This window comes from Pungitius pungitius, chromosome 8 (assembly GCF_949316345.1).
Source record: "Pungitius pungitius chromosome 8, fPunPun2.1, whole genome shotgun sequence".
Taxonomy (NCBI): domain Eukaryota; kingdom Metazoa; phylum Chordata; class Actinopteri; order Perciformes; family Gasterosteidae; genus Pungitius; species Pungitius pungitius.
In genome coordinates, this window is record NC_084907.1 from 2,807,683 (window position 1) to 2,826,183 (window position 18,501).

Here is an 18,501-nt window from a genome sequence, read left to right on the forward strand (position 1 = left end):
CAGGCTCTTAAAGCAGAGTTTAGGGAGCCTGAGCACTTAACCCTTCCCTGGCCATCCCTCTGCAGAGAGAGAGAAAGAGAGAGAGAGAGTTTTTTTCTACTTCTGCTAAACGTCCCCCGAGTATGCACAAGGGGAAAAACTGCAGAGACGGCAGAAAATTGACAACCGCAGTGTGAGTGTGTTTTGTTAGGAGGAATGTCTGTGGTCTCTCTGCCCGGCCACTCCGTAATGGCTCGTAATAACCGAACCATCTTTCATTAGGCTGGATTAGTGTTTCTCTTTCTCCTCTCTTCTGTTCTCTTAATCAGACACATAACATTTATAGGTCAGTTTTCATGTGATTACTTTGGTGGTCGAACCAAAGTTGACGATGACTCCTCGTGAGGTTTCTCCTCCAGGGCAATAAATTAAGGTTGTTTGGGAATTTCACCTTAAGCATTTATGAGTCCTAACTCGTAAATGAGTTATAGTTTTTTCAGTGGTCTTTGGTTAACACAAAGCTGTGGAGCTTCACTTAGTACATCGCTCTCTCTGGGAATTCTGAAAGCGTTTATGTGTCTGAGAAAGGCGGGCGCTATCGTCACGCCGACCAACCCGTGCCCCCGTTTCGTGTATCGCCTCACTAGCGGCGGTCGTCCTTCCTGCAGACGTATGACGAGGAACATTCAAGCTGTTGTGGTGATGCAGATATATTAGGGTCCAGATTTATTAAAAAATACTCTCTTCACTGAGGTTGAGGGGACTGGTCAGTCCGGCCTCGCATCATGAAACTGCAGCTTCTAAACTAAAAAAAACTCGACGATGAGTTTTTTAATTTGAATTTCGGACCCTTTTGAATACATTTTGCATATGAACTCTGGATGGTTCGGTTTTCTTTGTTACATTGACAAGAAGTAAGTTGTCGCGGTCGCTATGGCAAAACACCCCTGGTTGACTTGAAAGGATGTTGGATTTAGACGGGTACGTTGGTTAAGCAACAATCGGGGGAAGGATCAACAGCTTCCTCACTATCTCTAACGAGTCCTGATTAGTAGAAGTAGGAGGGAAACACTGGAGGAATGAATGATTTACAAATGATGTAAGTGTTCCCTTTTAAAGATGATGGGAAAAGGTGAAGCCTTTCTCTGTGGTAAACCAGATCTCTGATCCCTGGAAGGTATTTAAAGAACTCTTTGTCTCTTGAATCAACGCGTCTCTGGGTTTTAATGCGTATCAGACCTCTGCAGTTCTGGACTGCGGTAGAGGCAATACCAATAAATAACCCCTAATATGATTAGCAATTTAAAAAGCCAAAAGTATAATCTGAATCAGAATTTGAAAAAAAAGCAAAGCGAAGTGATTCCAAAGCAGAGGGGCTGATTCTCTGCTTCAAAAGCAGTTCTGAAGAATTTGCCTTTTTTTTACTTGGAGTGAAATGGTTGAAATGACAAGAGAAGGTACTTCTCCATAAACAAGCAAAGCAAAAAAACCTGAGGTTTAACAGCACAACAGTTAAATAGAAAACATGTGACTATTTGAGCCCTCCAGAAGAGGAAAAATAAAGGGGGGGGGGCAGATATAAACATCCAAGGAACACAAGCCCGTACTGTTACAGGTGTGTTAGCAATTATGAACACCTTTAAACTTTTATGACTCTGGGAAGAGGGCCTGCAGAATGTTTTCACTGTCACTCATTTTTTACACCAGTTTGAAGTGTTAGGGGGAAACGGGAGGGGGGGGGTGGTGCGGGGGTCACTGGTATCCTACTGCACAATAAACCCGGTCAAGTAGAAAAGCCACCCGCAACAACAAACTCAACGCACATTGCTCCTGTCATGTTGACCCGCTCATAATCCTGTAAATTATGAATAGAAAAAACCCAGCTTTGCTTATTTGTGGTGCAATTTTACTAATTAAAAGGAAAAGTGGTATAAAAAGGGCTAAATATCTGCAGACGAACACGTTGAGGGGTGATCTGTCCAATTGTTTATTACGGTTAAATGGCTCACGGTCTTCTCCCTCCTCCCTGCCTCAGGCTGGGTTTGCTCGTTTAGTCGATGCACGTTAGATGATCCATCGCAGTCAACTCTGAGTACATCTCGTTTTTAATGTGACTGCTTCCCCATAAAAGCCCCCATTTTTTTGCCAATTGGATGCTTTTAATGTGAAATGGCAGCAACAGACCGACTGACCACTCAGCCAAAAGTCTCATCCAGACATCCACAATCTTTGACTTATATTGGAATTAACATTATTCTTTTTGATCTCTTATATCCGTTTATTTAAGAAATACGAGTACTTCTCTGTCCTGCTCTGTGTGAGGAGCTTTGAGTCTGACAATGAAATGCCAACATTTGATTTGTTCCAGAGCCTTTTTGTATTCCTCGAGTCAAACTCGTTGCTTTTCTCTCCCGTGACCTCACGCATCAGAGCGCTGAGCTTCATTCTGGTTGGAGTCTGCATGGGTCTGCGTGGGTCTGCATAGTTCTCGTACATCACTATTCCAGATATGCAACTTGGCTTCCAGAATGAGCCCGGACTGAGTGAAATAAGACATTACTGTCTTTTAAATATCACAGTCAGTCCCTCAAATTCCCCACTAGTCAAATTGTGCAAGTTGTTTCCACTGTTGAATTAGATTTTAGGTCGGTTTCACGGGTCAACTCTTTTTCCCTTACTTTCAACATTGAACTCTATTCTCTATCGATGAGCTGCAGTAGTGAGTCTTTTTCCTGATGGAGAGCTTTGGTTCAGTTACTGGCAGTCGGCCTTGGAATTCAGTCCCAGAGGAGACGAGGACGACCTGATGATTCAAACAGAACACACAAGACCACCTCTTGTTTTCAGAAACAATGGGACAGCTTTTAACCGCACGGCGCTGAACTTACAGATGAGACTGTGTGGGCTTTCTGCAGAATGAATGAATTATGACTCTGGTATAGCAGATATAACGCAAGCTCATTCCTATACAAAATAGAGATAACTCTATGTATGCTGGTCTTTCCCTCGGGTGAAATCGGCTCTCTGAGGCTGGAAGCGGGACAGTCCCTGCTGTCGCAGCCAGATGCAGAGCAGATGTTGGGGTTGCGTGGAGAGGAAGTCCAGGCTTCACGGTTTGCTGTTGCACATGCGACCCCGTCGTGCTATGTACGGCGTTCTTCATGAGACGGCCCGAGCTGCTGTTGGGCTGAAGCTAGCTCAGGCGCAGCAGAGGTTGCGGTCGGGTCTGCAGCGTGTTTTTGATATTGACGATGCTCGCATCTCTTCATCATTCATGTTTGAATGATGAAGAAAAAAAATGCTGATTTGAAAGGGTACGCTTCTTTTTTTTCTTCTGGTTACATTTACAGTTCAAGACGTTAATTGGCCTTCAGCAGTAATATGCTCCCTGGTCTTTTTATTTGCCAAAGGGAGGCCTCGCAGCCTGGGGGGGAAGGCGTCTCGTTGGGTTCACCTCTGGTCTGTTTGTGGTTTGGTCTTCTCAGAATTCATCGAGAGCCCCTGACTTCAGCTGTGGTGAATTACAGAGGATCTATGGCTCCCATCATGCTTTGGACATCTCAGGGTCTGTGTTTGCTGACTGTTTATTGTAAAAAAAAGATCTTTGTGGTTCACTAACCCTGGGAGCTCTTATCCCACCATGACGTCTGCTGTCAGCTCTCCACAAAGAAATGGGAGGAGGGTCCTTCAGAGGTGAGGACGGATGGGTGCCCCAGTCCTTGTGCTTATTGAATGTTCATATCAAAATTCCTACTCTGACTTAAGTTGGGAAAATGCAAAGATGTCCAGGAGTACCTGCATGTTGAGAATAAACCCTCACTGGTCATCTGGTGATCTTCATGTAAACGCTGTTTAGGGTTTTCTAAATGGGCTCTCCCTTTCCAGGATCATACTATCTTCACATGAGCAAAGATGTCATCAATAAACATTCAGCAAGCACAGACATAAAAGATTATTCCTGACATGTAGAGCAGATGGAGTTGAATAAAACACCAGGAATGTCCGTCATTGTTTACATTGCGTTCTTTCTATAATCTATATTGGTTTATGTTGAACAAAAATGTGTCGACATTCTACCAATATCTGGTGTTATCACCTTCTAATGGAGCTGGTGGGTAACAAATGAGCTGAAGGAACAAGTCGCACAAGAATAGAAATTGCGCCACCAGCACATAAAAAGATTTGGAGAGAGGACCACCCGACTTAAATGGCCTGCTGTAGCTGGGAAACCAAGAGAAGTAACTTAAAGTATTTTTTTGTGTTCATCAACCATCTGAGAGGATCGTGCTGGTGTCCCGAGGGTGGTCTCTTGTCTCTTGGTTGTGGACATGAGACGGACGCTGAATGGACTGTCAGCTGAGACGTGACAGCTTGGACTGGACCAGTATGAGACATGTGGAGATTGTTACTGGGTTCCAGTGTGCGGGGGGGATTCTTTGTCATCTGATGACTACTGGATTTGTCGTCCCAGCATTCCTGCCGTTTTCTTTCTCTCAGACAGTTTAGCGTTGCCTCAAAAGTGACAAAGATGAATGTGGATCTGTGGAAATTGGAAATGTTGGTAGTTCTAGTTTAAAGTTCCAGTTGTTCATTAGTCTTCAGGCCATCTGTCCCGGCTCAGCATGGGAGACAAAATATGTTTTGGGAAAAGCAGTCAGAAGATATGTCGACAAAAAAAAAAGTCAAAGGATCCGAGGTTGGATAAAGTCAAACATTTTTGTCAAACGTCATGGGAAAAATGTAAAAAACTGAAAAACGATCGACAAAAACATAATGTGGAAGTTTTATTTTCATTGCTCTCCAATGACTGCTGTTTGATGACGACATGAGACCTCTTCATTCTTTTGACAAAACACACAAGATATCATCATGCAAAACAAATACCAAGTCAATCCTAAAAGTCTAGACTGTAGGCCGATAAGGTCATTAAATTAAATACTCTCTTCTGTCTGGTTCCATATACGCTCCGCATATGGAATCAGACAGAAGAGAGTATTGTAATTGAGCAGAGCCATATATCTGGCTCGCTCTCGCAATAAGTCATAGCCTCCGTGCACATTTAAACGCTCTGCTGGATGTTTATGTGGTCGGCGACAAGGGTTTTCCACAGAAGCTATTCTGGCCTTTTATGTGATATTTTATACGTCTGTACAAAATGTGCAGTGTGTTTCGTTTACTTCCGGTGCTTTTCACTGTGATCTTTTGAATTTGGGGCGATGTAATAATTGTATCGGTCGGGGAATCGCAGCGTCACATCACATGTATTCTGTGATGAACCCAAAAGCTCTAATTGACCCCTTCTGTGTCCAAAACTGACGGCGGGTTTTTCATACCACGTACAAAGAAGCCCTTAAGAGGCCGTCTGCGGCGCCTCGTCCTGACTCGCCATCAGCCGGGCCCTCAGGGACAGAAAAGAAGGAAGCGGAAAGAACTAAATGTTTTGGCGATTCATCAATTCTCCAAATGGTTACCGGTCGTTTTTTCCCTTTGATCAATCAACTGCTGACAATGTTTCTTTGGTCTGTTTTAATAATATCTCAGCTCTCAGGTTTTTTTCGGGGGGGGGGGGGGGGGGGGACTGGTGTGCAGCAGAGTGTCTTTATTTATTTCTTCAGTCGGTGAATCGTACAGTAGCCCTTCGTCTCCGTTCCACAGCTGCACTTCATCGGCCTGATTGTCGGTGGTTTGAGTCGATGCGTTTTTCGTGTGTTTGTGGAGGTTGGGGAATTCTGGGAAGTTCCCATGTTAATGTAATTATGTCTCTTTAATAGGACCCTGTGGTCCCGAATGCTCCCCCCCCCCCCTTGTGCTAATTGCGATGAGGAGAAAGCCGCCGTCTCCTCAGCAGCAGAATCCATCTGGATAAAATCTGCTCTTCTAAAGCGCTTTCTTTAAGATCTACTGAAATAACACCGTCCGCCCGTCTGTCTGTGCCTTTTCATCAATGGACACACGTCGAGGCTGTTTGGTCCTTCACGTTCACACCAGAACGCACAGAATGGTAATTGTCATTTGTCGTTTATTTCTGCAGAAACTTGAATCAAGACAGAAGTTGTCCAGACGCTGTTGTTGTCGTGTGAAAGTGTTTGTATCAGACGACCCAATTCAATCAGTGAATCATCAACAATGTTGCTTCATCCAATAATTACGTGGTTTTATGGGCACAAACACCATTATGTGGAACATAATTTAGATGGTTAATATAGCAGCAAAGAACTGTTGTAAATGTATTGTAAAATGAATTGTTAAAATAGTTACCAGATTAATAGCTACAGTGTGTTGTGACTCGTTAGCTCGTTCCTCAATGAAGCTTTTGGATGTTTTATGGAAATGAATCACGGTCAACTCGAGTCAACCATCCCAACTTACTCAATGAGATGGTGACAGTTAACGTATCCACTCAAACTAAAGGTCTGATCGATGTTCATGTGGAGCGAGAAACGTTTGCTGCTTCACACTTTTCAGAATGAGCACAATATTCATCTCAATGGAATAACCGTAAGATTTAAAGCTTCAGTTTAAAAACACAAGTTTGGCATCAACTTTTATTAGTTTGCAGATTTAGTTTTAATTAAATTGTGTTGATGCTGCCGGTTGAATCTACGCACACAGACACACACACACGTGCATTAATCATAGGGGAGATTTTTCCACTCCAGAGCCAGACAGCCATTGGCTCGTCCTCCTCGATTTGCTCATTTCTCATTTCTCATTTCTCATGTCAGTGTTTTCCCCACCGAAAGCATCACTGCTGGGATTCTCTCTCATGAACAAACAGGCCTTTCAGTCTCTGCCTCTAAACATTTTCATTTAATTGGCCTCATTTAGACCTTGGCACGGCTCGGGATGAGCTGGTGCCGTTTGTTCCAGTTGTGTGTGCGTGTGTCTGTGTGGTTTCTTTTGGACAGTGAAGGTGTCTTGAGTGAGAAATGACAGACTAAATGACCAATTTTCTCCAACTTTAGAGCGTGTTTTGCTGTGATTTGGCATCCTGAAGGCTGTGATCTTTACTTGAAAGTGTCTGCAGCAGTCTGAGGAGACTTTGTTCCTCATTAGTTGTTTTGGGTTTGTTTGCAATAAACGTGCAGGATTTGCTGTGCACTTAAAACCCAGATGATGTTCTTGTGGAGATGTTGTACAGTTGATGGTTTCTGTGACATGGAGGCAGCTTTATCACATCGTGAGGTTGTTGTTGAGGCACGCGGTCAACATCTGTGGTCAGTTTAGGTAACAAAGCTGCTGGGTTTGAAAAACGTTTGAATATGTCGGATAATATAAGTCGTAACAATACACGTTAAATTTAAAGAGCTGAATAGCCAGAGACTTGCATTCTTCCTAATGGCCATCAGGGGGCCACCGGTTGCAAAAAATCAATCTGATTGTATAGAAGTAAAATGACCCAAATTCCCACTTTGTGTATTACGTCAGTAAACATTATCTTTTCTGCCTCAATAATCAAACTTGAGTGGATTGATGAGGGAAAGATTTCACGGGGCCCAGATGGCAGCGAGAGGTCGTTAGAGATTTAAATATCCGTTGTCTGGATGGAATACGATCGTTGAGTCTTTATTTAAATTCTCACACGCTTCCTCCTGGAAAGTTATTGGAGTCGTTAGTGAGCTGAGAAGTGATTGATGAGGTTTTTTTTTCGAGGTTCCAATCAGAAGCTCAACGACTCTACCATTGCCCACTCAAATATCCTCAGTTCATACTCCGAAAGTTTCCTCTGCGCCTCCTCTGCCTCTCCGGATGGAAGTGTATCGGTAGTTGTTATTACGGTGTGAAGAAAAGTACGTTTTATTGATTTCGGATTTCAAATACTTGAACTGCAAAGACGGACAGCTGATGTTTCTTCCCAGGTTTTTACTTAGAAATGTTACTAAAGAGGCCAAATAAGTAGTTTGGGAGCCATGCATCATCACAACCACAAAGAATTAGAAGTACAGCTGCAGATGACTGAAGAATCCTTATAATGATTAAGATGTTTTATTGGCTAAACAATCAAACAAATCCAATCACATCTAGTCAAAAACACCATATTGGACCAGTTGATAGAAATCTGACAGCAGCTGATTGACTTTTTTTAAAGAGGGCTTCCTCTCAGCCTTTAGGGGGGGCCAGACTTCCTCGACCTGCTCTGACCCGTGTCCTTCGTCCTCTGAAGGAGGCGGGCGACCCGATCGGGACGCAACACGCAGGGCATCCGCTCATTGATCATCCGCTCATTGATCATCTGCTCATTGTCCACTGGCATTGAAAGACCCGTCTTTGAGATGGAAAGTTGGTCCAGAGTGAAGTTGGAGACGTGAGAATAAAATAGAAGGGGGAAAAGGGCCCGATGTTGGGACCTGTGTGTGTGTGTGTGTGTGTGTGTCTGTGAGACGTGGCAGGACGAGGCCTGGCCAACCGGCAGATCTGTTCCATATGTTTCCTGGAGAGACGAGCGCAGCGCAACAAGTCTTTGCTTCTTGAAAAGTAGAAACCCTCCAATGGTGGACATCTCAGTTTCGGGTGCAGATGTATCCGAGGGAAGGCGGGTGTCGGGTTCCTGCCGGCTGGCCGCTGTTTGACGGGAAGAAAACACACACACTCCCCTTTTCACGTCATCACATTCATCATTACTGCGCGTGTATGCTTTTAAATGTTTTTTTTTGTCTGCAACGCGGGAATGAAGGACTTTCTGTTTCTCAACATCAAAGTTCAGCATCTTCACACAATAAGTGATGGAGGACGAGTAACGTGAAAGACCCGCCACCTGCTGGACCTCACGTCTACGTGAGCAGCGAATCTTCATCCTCCCCATAGTGTTCAAATCAACAGTAGATGTTAATAGTCAGGATGAAGGAAAGACCTCCTGAGACGACCCTCTTGGACCGAGATGGGCGGGGGCAGCGCTGCCGCTCAATACAACAATAACAACAATACAAATGGCAGACAAATATTTAAAAGCCTGCAAATACCAAACCCAGCCTACAAATATGAACTATCAAGTAGTACGACGTGTTGAGTTCGGATCTTGTGACTCTGGTTTTACTTTTTATTGGTGAATCTGAGCATCGAGCTGATCCTGTGTGCCGTCTCCTCGTTAAATGACGTCTCAAAATGACACCAGGAAGCTGCAGCTCCTCAACTCCTCACTGGAGGGTCCTCAGTCCTCCGGATCAATGACCTCCACCGGAGCTCCGCCGTCTCCCTCTAGAGCGCAGCGACACCTGCTGGTGGAAAAAGGAACGGCGCCACTGGACTCAGCGCCGGTCCCAGTACCCACGATGAGCTGGAGCGCATTATACACGGGCAGTAGTAGTAGTAATAATACTAATAGTAGTATTTCAGTTTCTTTCAAAGAAATGAGACCAAATTCATAATGAACAGAATCCGAATCACATTTTTAACCCATGGTTTAGGGGTTGGGTGTCTTGCTCAGGGACACTTTGACACCCTGCGATTTCCAGCGTACCCTCTCGACTGCATGCGTCACATCGCATGTTAAATCTATATTTTAAAACAACTATTGTAAACAGTAGTTCTATGTTTTAGGTGGGAGACGCCTCTCTTTACCATTAACCCACATATTCATAAAACCAGGGAGCTCCTCTAAGAATAAAATCCACTTATGACTTATCACTTATGACTTTTGGTTATTGATTTTCATGCATTTCTGTTTATATCTTACAACCATAACATTGCCTATTGATCTTTGAAGATACTTTATTTTACCCAAGTTCACTCAAATGTATTTATATAGAAACAAACATGACGATAAATGCTCAAATAACAAGATCAAATGTTTCATTTTTAACCACATACATGGAGAGGTGTTCTAGGTTTATTCAAAGACAATAAATATAGCACCACTTGAGCAGGGGGAGAACAGGAACGTGCTTCCTATGAATTCGTTAATAACTGCAGTTCACTTGGTTGCTAAAGCTTATGAAAAACAAAGGTCGCGTTTTGGGATTATATGAAGGACAAAGTGTAATCCGGCCTGACGTGTGGCTTACGGCTCCTTAATAAAGACAATACAGACATGCAGTGAGATGATTAAAAAAAACGAGCATAAAGACGGACGTTGGGCTTCGACTGGACTCTTCAATCTGAATGATGTCATTTATTGACTGTACAGACTTCTGCTGGAGGGGAAATATCTTACAAAGAAAGTGGGTTTTTTTTGGCCTTATAGTGAGTCTTTTGTGATGATTACCATGTCACCTTTTAGGAAAATGGCATTAATATTATATGAAAGGAAATGGAAAAGGTAAGTAAGTATTTTGTGGTTTTGAACAAAAACACTGTCATCTGCATGTAGTTCCACTCAAATCAAGTCATTTTTATAGTTTTAATCAAAAAGTGGCCAGAAGGAGGCGCTTTATTTCTGGAAAGTCTACACACCAAAAGCTAAGAGGGACCTCTCTGAATGCCCCGCAGGGAAAGGTCTCCAGGTGTTCCTGTTATTATGTCCACCCCGTATACATTATTTGTTTCACCCCCAACTTGCAGACTAGAGAATTATTTGGATTATTTCATCATGTGCTACACTTTCTAATGCACATCGCTACAATGTTTTCTGAACACTTTAGAAATCCAGTTTCATCTTGTTTCCATCAGAATTATTTTCAACTTCTTTTCTCTACACCGGATCGAGGAGGTGGTGGCGGCTCTCCGTTTCCCCCTCCCTACTTCCTGAAGTTCCCCAGCTGGACGCCCCGCCGCCCGCTCACGCAGCGGAAGGCGGCGGGCTGGACGTCCCAGTACTTGACGGGATTGGCGAACAGGCTGATGCCCGTGTACGGGTTCTTCTTCACGCCGCCCGGCACGGGACAGAAGTCGTTGATGCCCACGTCGCTGATTTTGTTGCCGTGAAGATAAATCACCTAAACAGAAGAGAGGGGGGGGGGGGAAACGATTTCAGAGGCTTCTTTCTGCTCTGCCAGTAAACAGCCTCTGATTGCGAGATCTGTTTTTAATGCTGCTGGCGTGGAAACTCAAGAAGAATTTGAGATGGATCTATGCCGCATTTGCCCCCCCCCCCTTTCCTGAACGTTATTGCAGGGTGAACACAGGTGTCATTTAATAAAGGGAATTATGGGCCAGTTCCATTTCGTGACTGTGCATTCTGGCTGTCTAGTATGGCCGTGACGTACTAAATGGAACGTGACCATAATGGATTTAGCAGTTTCCAGCACTCCTCTACGACAATGAATCGAATGATGTGATTGATAGAAGTTTTCTTCCTACGGTGTCTGGGCTCAGTCTTACAATCCAGGTGAGAGCTCTGGAAGGGGGCTCTGAGCAGAAAGCGCTCCTCCTCTGCAGTGGGATGAAGGGGAATTAACAGAAATACGCTGAGGTGGTTCAGCCATGGGATCCAGATGCCCCCATGAGGGTTTTTTGGAAACTGGAGATACTCTGGGATGAGCGTGAGGACACACTGTTTGGTCCATGACGTGTTTAATTTGACAAGAAGAGAAGAATGTTCCTCCAAAGCTCTCTGATTGGTATTAATAGAATTGTTGATGAGCACACGCCGCCTCCGAGAAGTTCTTCCTCAGTTCTGAGCCCTGACATGACCTTAGGTCCACTGAACCCGGTGGAGGTGTGTGTCTCACCTGGAGGTAGCGCAGGGAGCTGAGGTTTGGCGGAACCCTTTTCAGACGGTTGTTCTCCAGGCGGATCTCACGGACGCCCGGCGTGCTGGCGAAGCTTCCGTTTTCCACGTACTTGATCTGGTTGAAGCCGAGTCCTACCCTGCAAATGTGGCAAAAAGGTTGTTGACAGGTTCCTCATCGGCTCTCTGAAGAAGAGCCTTAATTTGAAGAAGAGGGAGGATAAACATGTGGCTGGTGTTCACCTCTGCAGGTTTTTGTATCTGATGAAGTCTTCTATTTCCACCTTAGCGATCTTGTTGTAGTCCAGGCTCAGCTCTGTGATGGAGGACGGGAGGTCTGGGAGATACAAAACCACCAAACACAACCGAATTAAACGCACTCAACTAGATTAGTTGCTGACGTTGCAGCCGGGTGGTTCTCATTTTGTTCTGCAAATGGTGTAAAAGTGAAAGAAGCGTCTCCCGTCCATTGGTTACAATACGCCCACAATGGGGCGAGGTGATATTCTCACCTTTTGGCACGGCGGTCAGTTTGGCCTCGGTTATGCCGACGTACAGGGACGACACCCCGTTGAAAGCTCCCAGTTCGATCCCACTGTTGGCCAGAGGGTTGGCTCCCAGCTCTGTTGAGACCAGCACAAAACATCTCATCTAATTATAGAAGATCCATAATCCACCTGCTGATTACAGTGGAGAATACAGCGATGAAGTAGTTGATTCTGTAGCTTTGTCTGGTTAAAGAGGCTTGAGATTACGATCCTCCAGACCTTACCTGGACAAAAGACGTGACCTATCGGCCTCTGAGAAGATTATTTCAAACGTAATGCGGGACTGAAACTTGCTCTCACCCAGCACGTGGAGTTTCCTCAGGCCTTTGAACGCATCCTTCTGGATCCGGTTGATCTTGTTTTCGTGGAAGCGCAGCTCGATGACGTTGGGAGGCAGGTTGGCGGGGATTTCTGTGAGCAGGTTGTAGGAGAGGTACAGCAGTCTGAGGTGGGCCATGTCTCTGAAGGCCTTGGGGTGGATCTTGGAGATCTTGTTGTTGATCAGAAACAGGCCCTGAGGGGGATGAAGGATGTGATCTTGTGAGGCCGCGGCTACATTTGTTCTGGAATTTTGGGAGCCGTTACCTTCTATCTGCTGACTCTGAAAGACGATGTTATCGCTCACTTGTACCGTGAGTTTTCACCCAAATCAAAGCCTTTTTTGGCTGCAGGTCGTAGCGGGAAGTCATTGGTAAGCCGCTGGATCTGATGTCATGCTCTGAAGTGTTTACGCCTGTGCAAAGGCAGTAGACTAAACGGTGGCCGTGAACAGGCTGTGTTTGTGTTCTTTTCACAGATGTCTGCTGATTTTGTTGTTGAATTTGGCTCTAAAGATGCAAAGGTTGGGCAGAAAACCTCCTGGAATAATTGCAATTCTTCATGATTCTAAATCACTTCACAGATGTTTAGGAGAAAATCTGTGTTAGACTGTTCCTGTTCTTTTGATTTATGTGCACGATTACAGTGATTGTGTGGTGGGCTCTGAGTGCTGCTAAAGTATCTGTGAGCTACGATCAATACATTTTGCAAATTAAGCAGCAACTACCGGTTCAAAAAAGTGGCTTGCATTCTCTCTACTGCCCACCAGGGGGCGACTTTTCTGGTTATATACAATAAGTCTGATCCTATTGAAGTCTATGAGAAAATGACTTCTCTTGATTTATTCCCTCAGTAAACATTGTAAACATGAGTCTATGGTTTAAATATCTAGTCTACTGTCTTCTTCAATACAGCGTATTGTTCTTTTACTAAATAAAGGTCCATCTCGATACTTTAGGAGCCTTCCGTTCCTTCTTATCACATGGTAACATCTTGGTTGTATTGAATTGGTAAAATGTCAATTCCACACTCAGTAGAACGAACCCACACTGGCCTTTGGCGAGGTGTTTACGGCCATGGTTAGATTTGACCTCCGACCTGGTGTAGTTTCTGTTTAATGTTTAGAGGAAATGGCGCTCGGCTGGTTTCTCTCACATAAAGCTTGTTGAGGCCTTTGAAGTCGTTCTCCTTGATCTCGGTGATGTAGTTGTTTTGGAGGTCGAGTATCACGGTGTCTTCAGGGATCTTCCCTGGAACAGAGATCTCACCTGTTGGCGGAAACACAGACAGGAAGTTGGACCAAAAGTGATGGGAAGCGATGCTCAAGAGACAAAGTGTTTTCCTGACTCTATGAACTTTCATCTCGTCCCGTTGTGACAACAACGTTGTGTGAGAATGTAGCTTTTAACACAAAGGTATGAGAGTGATTTTGGGTCATAGTGGTTCTGCTGCTGCATTCGCTCTGTGAGTTGTCCTTCTCACCCTGGTCGGAGCACTGCACCACCCGGGGCGAGCAGCGGCAGCCGGCCGGACAGTTGTCCTCATAACCGTCGTCGTCGTCATCATTTTTGTCATCGTCGTCGTCATCATTGTCGTCATCTTCGTCCTCATCGCTCGAATCCGCCATCATGATGTCGTAGTTTCTCACAAAGTCCAAGGCGTTGATTGAGTGGTGGGGTTTGGCGTTGCCGAGCGCCAGCAGGCAAAGCAGGAGGAAGACCCTCATGTCCTCTCTTTCCTCTGAAAGCAGCAGCAGACAGATGGAACGGGGGGGGAGGGAGAGCTGATGGAGAAGACGGAGGTCAGACAGAACGAGACTGTGATGTCATCAATGCGATGAGGAAATAAGCCCTTAAGACTTATTCTTAACAAGAAGGCTTCTTGTTTGTTTTTACAGCTGAGACACCTCAACTCCTTCTCTCTGCACCTAAACTCCAAAGTCCTTACAGCTTAAAGGTTTTTGTGTTAAACTACATTATGCAGTAGCTTACTGCTAGTAAAACTACATTCATATTTGCACAGTGATTTAAGTTGAATAACCATTTTTAAGTTTGATCATTGGTTTGAAAAAGCACCTTCAGTCACTGACTCCTTATTGTTGATGCGTAACATGTAGTCAGCACTTTAATGCCTGTGGATGTGATTTCAACTCCGTACGGATATTTAATAATGCTACATATATAATTGTATGTTATTAACAGACCACTTGTGCCACGAATAATCAAGGCAAGTTTGTGTATGTCAGTCCGTGTAGGTCTCACTAGTTGGAGCTTCAGTGGCTTCAGAGGGCTTGCCAGCGACATTCTACAGTGAATAAAATCGGAGTAATGTCCCCTGGTTTCCCTCACAGCCCTCACATTAACCCGATCGGGGGAATGTTTGAGCTCCTTCGGTGGCTGCTGCTGTTTTTTCTATCAGTGTGAAAAAGAAAAAACCCTGGAAACGAGCTCCTGCAGCCAACACCAATGTTTCTTTTGGTCGTCGGTGGTGTTTCCCGTGGTGATTTACGCGTCTTCCTCCATCGCTCAGGCGGCAGAGGGAGGCCGAGGTGGTCGCCCGCTCGGTTGGTTGTTTTACTGCATCGAGTAATCTTCAAACCCTCAGTGGTCCCACAAATATGTGGCGGTGGAGCATCCTGCTGCAACAGCAAAACCAGTGGAGCGGCGTAGAGCCGGACTCCTTCTCTTCCTCGCGTGCACATTCAGCTCTTTTCTTTTTTTCTTCTTTTTTTTTTTTTTCTTTCTCTGAACTTTGGCTTCAACAGCTCTGCAGTCAGTCGGAGACACTTGTGTGATGTACTGTGCTTCTGAGAGACGCAGTGTTATTATGGCCAATGAATGAGACGTCTCTCCGGTCAGACCAGCGAAGGTAAAAGGCTTCTGTTTGACGTCTGAATTATTAGGTTTACATTTCATAAAACATCCAGAGCAGTGGAGCGTCTCCTCGTTATCCCCCCCTCCCAACCCCCCTCCCACTTATGGCTGCAGCTCTGGTTACATTTAAAGAAAATGTCAGGTAATAGTGAAAAATGTCCATCCCAGTTAAAAGGAGCTGAAGTCAAAGTGACTCGTTTATTTGGTGTTTCAAAGTTTTCACTTTTCAAATGCAATTTTTGATAATTGGCAATTATGCAAGCTGCATTCCTGTTAATCTTCTAATGGATTCAAGTAACGTCTGTCTGCTTTGTACTGACTGGAAATGTCAGGTAATTCAGACAAACTTTCCTCATATGTTTGTTGTATTTAACTGCTCTCGATAATCTATAAAATAAATTAGTTTGTCAAAGGAATCACTTGAATTGAAACCCCAGCATTCAAAGTAGAACCAAACCATTAAACATCCAGTTCCCATCATGTAGTTCACTTTAAAGAGATTCTGCTCTAAAGTTTGCAAACCAAACTCACTCAGAAATATATACTTTTTTTTCCTCCGGTTGGTAAGATTTGTTCAGACTAAACGGTCTCATAAAGAGATGCCACATTCTCTCAAGATGCCGCGGCTCGTTGACCAGCTGGTAGAGTAAATAATGGGCGTGTCCTACCTCAGGTGTGTTTGTGTCCTGGTTCAAACCCCACAGCGAGCGCAGCAGCACCACGGTCCAGCTGGAGGGCTGAGAGTTGGATCCTTCAGTCAAAACGTTCCCAGTGAACAGAGAACAGCATCACCTTCTCCCACCAGGACAACAAAAAAAAACTGCCCCCAGTAACACCCCCCCCCCCCATCTCCTCCTCCTCCTGCTCTCCCTCCTCCCCTCACCGACGGAAAACCACGGCTCGGGTGAGCGGTTCAGTGTCAGCTCGGAGCCGTGGACTCAGTCGGAGATCTTTGCTGGGATTTCACCATGTGCTTTCCATCAGGAGCTTTGGAGAGAGAGTCTTTATGTAGCACACCGTCACCTCCTCCCCCCCTCAGTACCTTGCCTCCTCCATCCTCAGTACCTAGTCTCCTCCATACCTCAGAACCTCACTTTGTTGGTACCTCAGTACTTCACCTCCTCAGTACCTCAGCTCCTCACCTCCTCAGTACCTCACCTCCTCAGTGGAGGGGTATTTAGGATGAATGGCGTTGTCATTTCTTTGATCTAGTATAAGTTTTAGGTATTTTAGAGGTTATGCGGCAGAGTTAACCTGCCCACTTTTAATGCACTTTTATTTTACTGTTTTCTTGCAACACAGACAAAATGCCTTTAAGTCACTAGAACCTTTAAGTCATCACGTTATGTGACGACTTAAAGGTTCTAGTGACATAAGAGTCAGAACTGGAATGCGAAATACCTCCCAGGGATGGAACAAAGCTCCTAGGAGCTGCTCCTCAGGTTCACGTGTTACACGACACTTTTTTCCATTCAGGCTGGTATTTTCTGCTGAGCTGAGCTCTGACACACGACCAAGTATGCCCCGGTTTGGCTCCCAGACAAACCCGAAGGGGGGGGGGGGGGGGGGCGCCTCTGATTCAACGCAAACTGTTCTCCCATGCACCAGAGATCTGGAGAAATGATCATCTCACCGAGAAAGAAGCCTGTGTTCACTTCTTCAAAGTGATTCATAAATACTAAAGCAGATATATCCTTTGGGACGACATCTGAGGTGGCTTAGGATGTGTTTATGGATATTATGCAGCTACATTGGGCATTTAGCATCAAATCTTTATTTTTATTATTAGCATGTTTCTTTGTGTTATTGTTAACTACTGCTGTCTGGACACAGCTGAAAAGTAATCAAAAAGAATACCTTACAGGTTTAATACGGTGGATTAAAGCAAATACAAAATTGAAAAAGCCTGAGCCAGACTTTAGGATGAAAGCTGCAGTTGATCTCATTAGAATTTTGCTTCGTGAGCTTCAATCTACAATCCAACCACCACAAAACCAACCGTTTATCCGAGTGTGTCGTGTTGCCTGGATACCGCCGTCACCAAAAGCCAAACGGCGGCCTTTAAAACAAGAAAAGAAAAAAAAGAAAGTGAGCGTTTTTGTCGTGCTGTCATCCGCCTGGAAGGAGGTCAGCTGACCCGGGGGGAGGCGGCTCTGTGGTGGGGGAGAAATGTGTGGCGTAATTGTTGGAATCACAGTCTTCAAACTGCACATTAAATGCTGGAGGGCGGGGGGAGGGGGGGGGGGGTGCGTTCCCCGTGTTGGGGGCGGTGGGGGAGACTGGTTTGGGGTGGGGGAAAACGTTTGGTTCCCATGGTTACCATCTCCTAGAAGTGTTCCCCATCCCTCACCATTAGCTGCAGGGCTTCACATGGGGGGGGCTCACAGTGTCGGTCAGACAGTAACGACCTTCTGAGTCCTTTCCGATATAAAAACCGCCTGAGAAGCCCTTGATGTTTCCGTCTCTCGGCGGTTTCTCAGCAGTCTGCGAACGCACGTCAAAAAAAAAGCAAACCCTAGCTTTTAAACCGAGGTTGTTGAAGTGATTCACGTTTATTCAAAAACAGACGGACATGCAACAAACCGTGAGTTATTGTGAGTAACTGGAACCCTCGATGAGAACCCTTTTTATAGGAGGACCTCATTCGGAATTAAAATAGAGTCCATACAGATTAAATGAGTCGCTGGTTCCCTTGATAAAACTTAAAATCTTGCTTTATTTTGTTTTAACTCCCGATTAACGTGGGTTGGAAAAAAAAGTATTTTTGTTATTGCTGAACGAAGGTCCGACCCCGTGACCAGGATTTGTTCCCAGGTACGAATGATCAGTCAGCGGCTGATGGACTCAGCAGCTGCTGAACGCTGGCAGACCAGAAGAATCCTCCTTTGATCTCTGAGGAGCTTTGGGTTTTCCATGTGACGCACGGTGAGGAGACGACAGCCAGAGGCACCGGAAATCACTGATGGTTGTTCAAATCCAAAGTAGATTCATCATTGTCTGCATCTAATGATACGTCGTCTCTTCTGTTACCAAAGGAGGGACTTGAGGTTCCCCCCCCCCCGCCGCCCCCCCCCCGTTCCATCTGTCTGCTGCTGCTTTCAGAGGAAAATATGATGAATTTGGCTTTCAGCTCTGATAATTACAGCTCTCCCTGCATGTGTGTGTTGCATGAGGGGAG

General features: G+C 45.0%; 2 protein-coding genes across 4 annotated transcripts in view; one reads left to right on the top strand and one right to left on the bottom strand.

Annotated features, from left to right (window-relative positions):
• Positions 1-18,501, top strand: part of cenpp (centromere protein P) — a 42,942-nt gene that overhangs the window by 11,928 nt on the left and 12,513 nt on the right. The window lies entirely within an intron of this gene.
• aspn (asporin (LRR class 1)) lies at positions 9,658-16,122 on the bottom strand. 2 transcript variants are annotated; one of them, XM_037490358.2, is made up of 8 exons: positions 15,992-16,122; positions 13,933-14,190; positions 13,606-13,718; positions 12,433-12,646; positions 12,097-12,207; positions 11,828-11,921; positions 11,586-11,724; positions 9,658-10,850 (listed from the first exon to the last, which is right to left on the bottom strand). In XM_037490358.2, exons 2-8 carry the CDS (start codon positions 14,174-14,176, stop codon positions 10,653-10,655), a joined length of 1,113 nt encoding a protein of 370 aa, XP_037346255.1. In that variant the 5' UTR covers positions 14,177-14,190; positions 15,992-16,122; the 3' UTR covers positions 9,658-10,652. The 2 variants fall into 2 exon arrangements, with proteins under 2 accessions (XP_037346255.1, XP_037346254.1); XM_037490357.2 differs by having other exon boundaries at positions 13,933-14,233; positions 15,992-16,116.

Excerpts from the sequence above, each read along its gene's own strand:
- aspn (XM_037490358.2), bottom strand. The coding sequence starts at position 14,176 with ATGAGGGTCTTCCTCCTGCTTTGCCTGCTGGCGCTCGGCAACGCCAAA. Across the intron at positions 12,647-13,605 it reads AAGGCCTCAACAAGCTTTAT|GGCCTGTTTCTGATCAACAA; the intron begins GTGAGAGAAACC and ends CATCCCCCTCAG. Across the intron at positions 10,851-11,585 it reads GCTCCCTGCGCTACCTCCAG|GTGATTTATCTTCACGGCAA; the intron begins GTGAGACACACA and ends TCTTCTGTTTAG.